Raw genomic sequence first — 12054 nt, forward strand, 5'->3', positions numbered from 1 at the left:
GTAAATCAAAAATGTATCATACTCTGCACCACAAGACAACTAATAATAATGTATTTCGCATTTAAACAACTAAAGCCTACGTTTGAGCCTTGTAACTAAATATAGAGGATGCCAGTTCTGTTACAAGTCCACCACTGCAAACTTAAAACAGTTTTATCTTTTGATTTGGACATGAAAATCTGACACTTCTTCATGAGTGTTTTGACCTTCCCAAGGCCTTAGGATCTCAGTTACTAACTGAGGTTTCTATATTAGCGTTGTATATAGAAACCTGAAGATTTTCCAAATATTTAAAGTTAGGTGCAAAATGAAAACTGTGTTAATTATTTCACCTCGTATTTATTTCAAACCCGTAAGAACAAAATTACAAATATTTTTAGAAATCAGGCTAGTCATCAATGCAACTACCCACATTGGGCTAAAAGATAGTAAGGACATTGGAAAGGAATACTTTGTCATATATTTAAAAAAATATCTTTCATTTGTATTCTAAAAATGACGATGGTGAGAAACATGAGGGTGGTAATTAATGATTTAAATAATACATTTTGGGGTTCTGGAGTAATTTAACAAGTAGTTAATATTTCCTAAATTCTAAAACTACAAATAATTCTGGTGGGATTTTCACATTACTTAACCAAACAACCTGAAGTAGACCTTCTCTTTACCATCTAAAATGAACTATGCTACAGTTTGACTGTGTGAGTTTAAACCAGGTAATTTCCTTACCTCTACAGCTGTTGATGGCAGCCTTATAGCTATTGAATAAACAATTGCACTTGATTTTAAACAGAAAATGAAGACCTGGTAAGACATTAAGACAGCCATTTTACGATAGATGAAGATAGTAGTGCTCTTAATTGCAGGCCAGTATACTTTGCAGGTGGGAGAGAGACAGAGAGAGATCTGGGAGTGTAGACTAATGAGAAAAGGAGAGAGGGAGAGGCAATGGGCGTGGAAATGAAGGTGGCAGAGTGCATGTGCCAGATCTCACCAACGACCTTTGAACCAGGGGCAGGTGGTAGAGAGTATTTGCGCTGTAACCAATTATGGTGATCTCATGGAAGCGATCCCTGAACACACAACACCTGTGGAGAAGACGCACAAGACAACAATACTGAAAAACCATGGTAGCTAGCTAGTTCCACCCACAAATTTCTTATAACTTCTTTTTAAAGCAGATTCCATCCACCATGTTTTTGCTGCTCTTAACTTTGACAGTCAATAACATACAATCTTTTCTCAGACTGATATCATAAGAAATGCCTGCAGACCTGCCTTGAACATTCGGCAAAAATTCTGCTGTAGCTAGGTAATATAATATGCATGAATAAAGCATAAAGGTAATATATTGTAGTTTTTAAATTACGTCAGTGAAAGATCTGGCACAGGTGTTGCAGTAGAAGAGAAAACACTCCAGTCATCATATTTTCATGAGGCCCCAGGTAAGTCATGATGAAAGAGAGATCATAGCCAGCGTGAGGATGCCTCACACACCAGTTCTTCATCTACAGGAGAAACCAAACACATTAACACAAAGCGCTATTGGGTGGAAATATAATCTTCTTAATCTCGAGCACTAAAAGCTCCAGTGGCCTTTTATTGAATGAATCTCTGGTGTTCCTGGCGACATACCTGATAATCTGCTGTGGAAGGGCCTTTACACACTTTTTGTCTGTCATTTTTGAGTGAGATTTGAGGATGCTTACACGTGAGAAAGGAGTCAGAGGAGCTTTGTTGAGAACCTCTGATTGTGTCACACATGCGGCCAAGCAGGAACCCTCAGGAATTTAGAGTCTGATTTGGTCTCATTGTCTGAGGCTCCATCTCTCTCCTTGCCCTGTTTTAGAGCCATGGAGACCTGAAACACAAAATAAACATAAAAATGAACATCAAAATAGATTTAAATGTAATGGTTGGCTCTTGCAAAGAATTTGAATACTAAAGCTACAGTTTTGGGCTCCATCGAACATCAATTAGTTAAATCAAATGTAATGTCAGGAATTGGATGCCCGTCAAATATTATTATTTATTTATTTATTTATTTTTAGGTGGTGAACCTGGCTATAAAATGCATTTAGCTTTTATATAGGAATCATTCTATTGGAGATTCCATTCATTCAAAACCAGTGATTACATCAGTAACTGAATAATTCGATCATAATTGTTTTAGTTGCATAATATTTTTTCTTAGAACAGTGGCTGGTTCAAAACCTCTATTCATTTATCAGAACTGTGCAAACGTCTGTCGATCACTTTTATATATATGTTTGTTGTGGTATTCCAGCAGCAGCAATTAAAACTTTGCGAAAAAGACACATAATGTGTTTACGATGTATAAAGTTTTAAGTAAAATTGGAAATCAATAAGAACTGGGGCTGTTATAATTGGTATTTACCCAAAAAAAGAAATAAATTGTTATTTTCAGCAGAATGCAAAAAACAAAACATTATTTACCATTGGTATGATAAACATATCAGACAACAAACAAGCATATTAGGAGATGATTTCTGAAGATCGTGACACCAGACTGTAGTGGCTGGATTAAATTTAAGCGTTAAAATGATGCTTAAATTTAAATTGCACTTGCAGCACTATTATTTTACTGTATTTCTGGCTTAAGTAAATGCAATACATCCTAACTAGCAGGCTGTGTGTCTAAGTGACTGCAGTTGCAAACGACCTGCCTTCATCCCCACAGCAACAGGCCGTCATCATCAGATGAGGTCCTGCCCAGTTGAGTCGAGCTGTTATTGTAGTTGACAGAAACCTCTTTATCCATCTGACACATAGATGTTTTGGATCTGATTACAAGGCACCCTCAGCTAAAGTACATTTACAGCTGACACTCATCCCCAGCGCAGGCTGGAGATCCAGGAGTTTCCATGAGTGGACTACATCCTGCGTATTCAAGACACAGAGTTAAAAATACCCCCCTCAAACCTCCCACCTCCTCCCCATCTCTCCAAATGCTCCGCTGACCTGGAAATAGCTCACGAGGAACTGGGGATGTCCCATACCCTGAGACGAGCACCAGTCTTCCTGCGGGTTGACCCGCACACCAGTCTCAGGTATAAGCAACACTTGATGAAAATTGGCGGACAGCCATTAGCCATCTGGAAACGTGGAACTCCGACAAATATAACATCAGCAGTCTACAAGAGATGAGTGAAGTCATTTAAATTGATCACATTCATTAAAAGCAATGTCAGCTTCACTCATCTCTTTTGTGGGCTTGTCGATGTTATATTTGGCGTGAGTTCCACTGATTTCAGATAGCTAATACCAGCCGTCATAATTTTTCATCGGAAGTGTTATGCTCTCTAGGATGGTGTGGGTCAAACCTGTGGGAAGACTGAAAATGTCTCTCTTAGGAAGAGTGGGATGTCCTCAGTTCCTCGTGAGCTATTTGCGGTCAGCGGAGCATTTGAGAGATGGGGAGGAGGTGGGAGGTTTGAGGGGGATATTTTTAACTCTGGTGTCTTGAATATCAGGATGTAGTCCGTCTCCATGGAAACTCCTGGATCTCTCCAGCTCTTGCTGTCAGATGAGTGTCAGCCGTAAATGTACTTTAGCTTGAGGGTGCTCTTTGTAATCAGATCCAAATGATCTATGTCAGATGGATAGAAAGAGGTTTCTGGAACAATCATAATAACAGCTCGACCAACTGGTGCAGGACCATCTGATGATGACGGCCTGTTGCTATGGGGATGAAGGCAGGTCGTTTGTAACTGTGCAACAGGCTACTTAGACACACAGGCCTGCTAGAAACAGATGGCTGCATTTACTTGCTCAGAAATACAGTAAAATAATAGTGTTGCGAGTGCAATTTAAATTAAGCACTTTCTATTTTAACGCTTTAAAATTTCTGTGAATCCAAAGCTGAAGTTACAGTCTTTGGTGTCACGTGATCTTTCAGAAATCATTCTAATATGCTTGTTTGTTGCTCAGATATGTTTCTTATCATTATCAATGGTAAATAATGTTTTGTTTTTGCATTCTTGCTGAAAATAACAATTTATTTCTTTTTTTGGGTGTTGTTCAATTATATCAGTTCCAGTTCTTATTGATTTCCAATTTTGATTTAAGAAAACCTTTTACATATCAAGCACATTATGTGTCTTTTTCGCAAAGCTTTTAATTGCTGCTGCTGCTGAATACCATGAACAAAAATAAGAAAGATGCATAAAAGTGGACTTGATTAAGAGCTGTTTGCACAGTTATGGATAAAATGAATAGAGGTTTTGAACCAAAGCCACTGTTTTGAAGAAAAAATATTATGCAACTAAACAATTATGAATCAATCATTCAGTTACTGGATGAATCACTGTTTTTGAATGAATCTCCAATATGAATGATTCCTATATAAAAGTCAAATGCATTTTAACAGCCAGGTTCACCACCTAAAAATAAATAAATAAATAAATAAATAACAATATTTGATTGGTATCCAATTCCTGCATTTGATTCTGGAATTGAAATTGATCTTTGGATTTTAATGAGCCCAAACTGTAGCTTTAGTATTCAGAATTCTTTGCAAGTGAGCCAACTTATTACATTTAAATCTTGTGTTTATTTCTTGTGTTTCTTGTGTTTTGTGTCTCCAGGGCTCTGAAACAGAGGGCAAGGAGAGAGATGGAGCCTCAGACAATGAGACCAAATCAGACTCTGGGGTTCCTGAGGTTCCCGTTTCTGCCGATGACACACCAGAGGTTCTCAACAAAGCCCTCTCTGGACTTTCCTCACGGTAAGCATCCCTAAATTTCATACTAAAATGACAGACAAAAAAGTGTGTATAAAGCGTCCCTTTCCACAGCAGATTACTGGCATGTCGCTGTGAACACCAGAGTATTCATTCAATAAAAAGGCCACTGGAGCTTTTAGTGCTCGCATTAAGAAGATTATATTTCCACCCAATATGCTTTGTGTTAATGTGTTTGCCTCTCCTGCAGATGGAAGAACTGGTGGGTGAGGGGCATCCTCACGCTGGCTATGATCTCCTTCTTCTTTATCATTATTTACCTGGGCCCGATGGTGCTGATGATGATTGTGAGTGTTTTTCTTCTTACTGTTGTAAAACACCAACAGATCTTTCACTGACGACTTAAAAACTACAATATATTGTCTCTTTGTTGCTTTTATTCATGCATATTAAATTACTCAGCTAAGCAGCAGCATTTTGCTGAATGTTCATGCAGGTCTGCAGGTATTTTTATGATATCGTCTGATAAAAGATTGTTTAAGTTATTGACTGCCAGTTAAGAGCAGCAAAAACACAGGATGGAATCTTGCTTTAAAAAGCAGCTATAAATAGCACTTCAGGGTGGAACTAGTTGGCCGCCTGTTGGTTTTTTCATTGTTGTCCTTTGTGCGTCTTCCACAGGTGTTGTGTGTTCAGATCAAGTGCTTCCATGAGATCATCACAATTGGTTACAGCGTGTATCACTCTTACCACCTGCCCTGGTTCAGAACACTAAGCTGGTGAGACCCGCGACATGCACCTGCCACCTTCATTTCCACGCCATTGCCTCTCTCTCTCTCCCTTTTCTCATTATCTGTCACCCCAGATCTCTCTCTGTCTCTCTCTCCCACCGTGCGCTGCCTGTAATTAGAGAGCATCATCATCTTTCATCTTATCGTAAAATGGCTGTCTTAATGTCTTACCAGGTCTTTCATTTTCTGTTTAAAATCAGTAAGTGCTGCACTTGTTTATTCGTCCAGCTATACATGCTATCACCAGCTGTATAGAGGTATGGAAATTCACTCTGGTTTAGACCACAGTCAAACTGTAGCGTAGTTCATTTTAGATGCGAAAGAGAAGGTTCACCAGGTTGTTTAAGTAATGTGAAAATCCCACTGAATTATTTGTAAAGTTTTAGAATTTAGTGTTGAGTTAACCACGACAGTTCACCCAGAACCCCAAAATGTATTCATTTAAATCATTAATTACTCACCTCATGTTTTTGACCATCGTTCATTTTAGAACACAAATGAAGATATTTTTTTTTAAGAAATATAAGACAAAAAGTATTCCTTTTCCAATGTCCTTACTATCTTTTTTTGGTCTTGAATGTGGTAGTTGCATTGATGACTAGCTCCGGATTTCCTCAAAAATATCGTAATTTTTGTTCTTACGGGTTTGAAACAACACGAGGGTGAATAATTAATGACACAGTTTTCATTTTGGGTGAACTAATCCTTTAAACGTTTGGAAAATCTTCAGGTTTCTATATGCCAAACGTCAATATGTAGAAACTCTGAAGTAGTAATCTGAGATCCTAAGGCCTTTGGGAAGGTTTTCAAATACCTCTTATGAAGAAATGTCATATTTTCATGTCCAAAATCAAAAGATAAAACTGTTTTAAGTTTGCATGTGGGTGGATCTCCAGTAACAGAACTGGGCATCCTCATATTTAGTTACATAAGTCTAAACGTAGGTTTTAGTTGCTTAATGCGACGATATTGTCATTAGTTGTCTTGTGTGCAGAGTATGACATTTCTTGATTTACCACGGTTCAACTGGTGAACTTTTCTTTGAACTAATTTTTAGGCTTTTGTAAATAAGATATTTGGCAAATCGGGTATAAGTAGAACCATTTCTCTTTGTTAGTCCTTCCGTGTAGCCCAAGGTCATGATCCTATTTGAGCTGCTGCTCAGCTACAGTCTAACCATTTCCTGCATTTCCTAACAAATCGGCCCATTATAATTACTTTGACAACCATTTGAAGCACTTTGATTAATGAATGGATGTGAAAGGACTTTGTCAAAATAATGTCTGACTGCCAGTTTTAACGGTTTTTGACAGGTACTTCCTGTTGTGCGTGAACTACTTCTTCTATGGTGAAACGGTAACAGACTATTTCTTCACACTGGTGCAGAGGGAGGAGCCTCTACGCATCCTCAGCAAATACCACCGCTTCATTTCCTTTGCCCTGTACCTCACAGGTTAGAGCCTCATCTTTCCTTCATGCACGCCACTTTTATATGCCATTGATGTTTCTGGCTTTAAGGTCTTTGGGAACTAATAGTTCTTACTGTTACTGCTCGGTCCAACAACTACTACTGTTTCACACAGAATGCTGAAAGCAAAATCAGATGCAGTCTTCAACATGTGATTGCTGCTACCAGTTGAAATGTGGACGTAATGATTTTAGATTTTTCGGTGTTGGTTTTTTCATGAGCGTTAAGTTAATGTAATCCAGGATGTGGTTAGGCTCTATGCCTGTCTGTGCACCTCGCTCTTTTTCTCTTTCAAAAAGGATGCTAAACAGCAGATTTTGTCAGAAGCTAAATGAGAAGTCATGATGTTTTTCTTATTATTTTGAAAAAACACATTAACATTTTATCACAGCTACAATACAAACAGATAGTTAAACGGTTCTTATCGAAGCAAGAAAAAAGAAAAGGAAAACAAAATACACGCCAAACAAAATAGGCAGTGTGATCAAAATAGGTATATAAACAGGATAAGAAGAGCACAATTAAAATAATATTTATTAATTGATATTAAATAAAAGTTTATATGTATGAAGCACCAAAAACAGGAAATAATTATGTAAACTTTGAATATATAAATGTAAATTGGGAATATATATTTGTAAATCAGAATCTGAATATACACTTGTAAGTCTAAATATAAATAAAAAAAAAAATATATAAATATTAATCATGAATTATATTATGTAGTAGTTTATATTATGAATAATTTATTCAGTCAATAATAAGCATGAAAAAATCATTTATATATTAAGAATTATAACTACACATTTACAATTTACATTTATATATTCATTTATATATTAACTACATTGATTTACTTCTATACATTCATGATTTACAATTACATGTTATATAATTCTGTTTGGTCTTCATAGACATCATATTTTGTCATTCATGTATGATAAGAATAAAAATAAGAAAACCAAAGTTGCATATGAGTACCCTATTGATTATTTGTCTTTGAATGAAATGTGCCAGAATAATTGTTTCATTTTCTGTGTAGCACAGCTTGCTGTATACATGTTTTTATAAAGAGTAACAACATTGTTTATTGGTGTAAAGTTAAACAAGATCCTCAGTTTATCATGTGCTGTCAGCAGACGGTAAAACATGTATAAACCTTGCAGATTGTTCAGTGTTACATGGTCTTGGTTTGGCTTAAACAGGTTTTCTTGGCCACTGGCTGGTTCCTGACAAACAGGACATAATTAGTGACAGTGTGACTGGCCTAAAATAGTCCTGTAGACATGTGGGGATGGCATTTGGTGGAACTAGAACTGTCTGTTTTATCAGATGTGTGTGTGTGTGTGTGTTTTCCAGGGTTCTGCATGTTTGTTCTGAGCCTGGTGAAAAAGCACTACCGCCTACAGTTCTACATGGTGAGTGAGTGAGTGTGTTAATGTTCGTTTAGGCTATAGAATAAGTTCGAGAGTGTTTTTGTGCACACGCTCTGACATACTCTCTCAGACGTTCTACAAACACCCATGCGTTAGTCACTTTTTCTGGCGTTTGGACACAGACCTTACACATTTCCTATCTTTTCCATATCATAGCAGTGTCTTTTGTTCCAGATTTGAAGTGAATAGAGCTATTCATCCCGTCTTTCTCTCTCCCCAGTTCGGCTGGACCCATGTGACCTTGCTTATTGTGGTGACTCAGTCCCACTTAATCATTCATAACCTGTTTGAGGGGATGATCTGGTAAGATGACGTCTCCTGTGTACCACAATCAAAACCTGTATTTACACATTTAAACTGCTAAATCCAGTGTCATTCCACAATATTAGATACAGCACAGTTGCTTTTTCTGGTGTAGCTGATCAGTTTGTTAAAGAATATCTGTTTCTGTGTGCACAGGTTTATTGTGCCCATCTCCTGTGTTATCTGTAATGACATCATGGCTTACATGTTTGGCTTCTTTTTCGGTCGCACCCCTCTCATCAAGGTTTGTGTTTTGAACACCCCAGTTGAATAATATTTTATCAAATGTGAAATATAATAAAATTGTGGTATAATATTTAGCGGCATACTATTCAGAAGGATGCTTTAATGTTTTTAAAGTGCTTTATACTCACCAAGGCTCTATTACAGTAAAACAGTAATATTATTATGATTTTAAAAACTATTTTTGGTTGTATGTTCCTTGTCAAAGCTATATTTTCAATCATTACTCCAGGGTTTGCTAATTTGGCACTCAAGAAGCATTTATGAATTTTATATAAAATAAAATTGTGCTATAAAATTGCACATATTTTGTTTTTATGGAAACTGTGAAACCTTGCTATATATGCTATAAGGTGTTATTTACAATAAGGTGTTGTTTGTTACATTAATAATTGTTAGTATTAGTATTAGTAATTGTTAGTATTAACTAACATGAACAAACAATGAACAATGCTTTTATTACAGTATTCATCTTAGCTAATGTTCATTCATACAAATACAATAATTTGTTCATGTTAGATCACAATGCATTAACTCATGTTAATAATGATTTATTTAATGTTGAAATTAGCATTAACTTAGCTTAATAAATGCTGCAGAAGTCATGCTCATTCTTAATGTTATATAATGTTTAACTATAATGTTAACTAATAAGTTTCATAGTTTTTTCACTTTTGATCAGTATTGTCTTTCATTTTTTTAATTTCATTTTATTGAATGTTCTGTTAAATGTCCTAAAATGTGTATTTTATCACATAAACTATATTAAATAATCTGCAAATGTTATTATGTTTAAACTGTATAACTGCTGTTTTAGGATGTAAAATCCTGATAGAATTTTTTTTGCAAAATATTAAGCTTGATTTGTCTCCAAGCTTGATATTAATCTCTCTTTAAAAAAAAAAAGCAGTTGCTTTTAATGTTTTTGTGTAATGCAGTAACATTCGTACATTTTTGAGTGTGGCTAAAATAACTGCTCTCAGTGTCCTCTGTGTAATGTTGTTTATTTTTAGCACAGTTCTCTTAATACCAGAATTGTTTCTCTGCAGTTGTCTCCTAAGAAGACGTGGGAGGGGTTTATCGGGGTTTCTTCTGCCACTATTGTTTTTGGAATCTTAGTGAGTAATAATAACCCACTTCCTGTTCTTTGTCTGGTCTTCGCTGAATGTTTTCATGTAGATTTGGCAACCTTGGTGACGTAAGAATCATTATTGCCTCGATTGACACCTTGGAAGTCGCTGATAAGTTAATTTAAGTTAATTCGATGTGTCTGAACAATAACAAATCTTGTTTCGTCTCTTCTCTAGCTGTCCTACGTGATGGCAGGTTACCGCTACTTTGTGTGTCCTGTGGAGTTTAACAATGACTCAACAGTTTCACAGTAGACTGTGAGCCATCTGAGCTCTTCCAGCTTCACGACTATGGTCTGCCGCCTGTATTGCAGTCCCTCACGGGCTGGGTAAAACACACACACACACACACGTACACCGTCTGTTAGACACTTTCTCCCCATGTCTCTCACTTGGTCTGTCCACTCCATCTCTCTTATTGTTATTTTTCTGATCTTTGTGTCTGTTTACCAGTAGCAGCCATCTGCTGTCTTCCCACTCTCTGTGAATCTGTCACAGCCCTGCTTGACTCTGTGTTTTGTTGATGATGATATTTTTTGAAAATTCATTTTATGTATTTTGAAATTGCACACAAATAAAGGCAGTTTTTCCATTTTCCTCTTAGACCACAGTAAAGCTGTACCCATTCCAGATCCACAGCATTGCTCTGTCAGCATTTGCCTCCATCATGGGACCTTTTGGAGGCTTTTTCGCCAGCGGCTTCAAAAGGGCCTTTAAAATCAAGGTGGGATCATCAGATCTCAAAAGAAAAGTGCTTCAGTCTTGGTTTCACTATTACCTACAGCAATCTTTACCAAAAGGAAGCTTAAGTTGTCTGTCTATGCAGTAACAGTGAAAGACATATTTCGAGCTTCAGTGCAGCTGAAGAGTTTCCTGTGTTTTAAACTCTGCTCACTCTGTCTTTCTGATCCCCATCACTGCAGGACTTTGCAAACACCATTCCAGGGCATGGAGGAATCATGGATCGCTTCGACTGTCAGTACCTTATGGCCACATTTGTAAATGTTTACATTGCCAGCTTTATCAGGTAAGACTGTTAGTGAATTTTCGGTACAGTTATGTATGGGTTTGTATACAACTTCTAATCATAACATACATTACCATTAATATAATATAACATACATTACCATTCAACGGTTCTTGATCAACATTAAGGTTTAGTATTTTAATGTATTTTATTCATGTGATGTCAAAGCTGAATTTTCAGGAGCCTTCAGAAATCGTGCTCAAGAAATGTTGAAAACGCAACATATGTCTTGTGGAATTTGTGATACATTTCACCTTGATGAATAGGAAGTTTGAAAGAATAGTATTTATTTTATTTATTTATTTATTTTTGGTTATGCGTTAAGGACTGAACTAACATTCAGGACTTATTTATATAGCTTACACTGTAGAAAACAATATTTGTTTCACCTTGAAATAACTTGTTACCCCACTGCATAAAGTTGAAACAACCTATTGTTTTTTTTTGTATATAATGTTATATAATTCATTGATGTCAAAGGCAACCTAGCCTATAGTTATCATTATGTCAGCCTATTATATCAGCATTCCACAGGTGTCCATTTTTATTAGTTTATTTTATGTAATATTTATTTATATTGAGTTTTTGTGAGGATGACTGAGTGACTGTACATTTATATTTTATTATTGTGTTACTGTTCAATTATTTTTTGTTATTGTCAATGTCTTTATAATGTCAATGTAAAATCCCTGTACAATTATAATCAAATTTATACGTATCGTGTGTGAGTCTTGAGCATAGAAATATTGTGTTTTGTTTTTTCGCCATTTAGAGGGCCAACCCTCTAAAGTCATCCAGCAGCTTCTTGCTCTGAGACCAGACCAACAGCTCCACATCTTTAACTCGCTCAAGGCTCATCTGACAGAGAAAGGTCTGCTCCCTGCCCTGGAAGAAGCAGCCTAGCTTTTCGGCCCACCCCACCGGAGCAGGCTGTGAATGGAGGGAGGACAGAGA

At 36.6% G+C, this 12054-nt stretch overlaps 1 protein-coding gene across 1 annotated transcript; it reads left to right on the plus strand.

Annotated features, from left to right (window-relative positions):
* Positions 1-3688: 3688 nt before the first annotated feature.
* LOC122344656 (phosphatidate cytidylyltransferase 2-like) lies at positions 3689-11383 on the plus strand. Its single transcript, XM_043238179.1, is given in 13 exon segments — positions 3689-3727; positions 4608-4747; positions 4953-5049; positions 5384-5481; positions 6807-6946; positions 8321-8379; positions 8618-8700; positions 8857-8944; positions 9993-10061; positions 10251-10308; positions 10311-10402; positions 10678-10797; positions 10997-11383. Coding segments are annotated over 13 exon segments (1191 nt in total). The 3' UTR covers positions 11105-11383.
* The last annotated feature ends 671 nt before the right edge of the window (positions 11384-12054 follow it).

Source organism: Puntigrus tetrazona, chromosome 5, assembly GCF_018831695.1.
Source record: "Puntigrus tetrazona isolate hp1 chromosome 5, ASM1883169v1, whole genome shotgun sequence".
Taxonomy (NCBI): domain Eukaryota; kingdom Metazoa; phylum Chordata; class Actinopteri; order Cypriniformes; family Cyprinidae; genus Puntigrus; species Puntigrus tetrazona.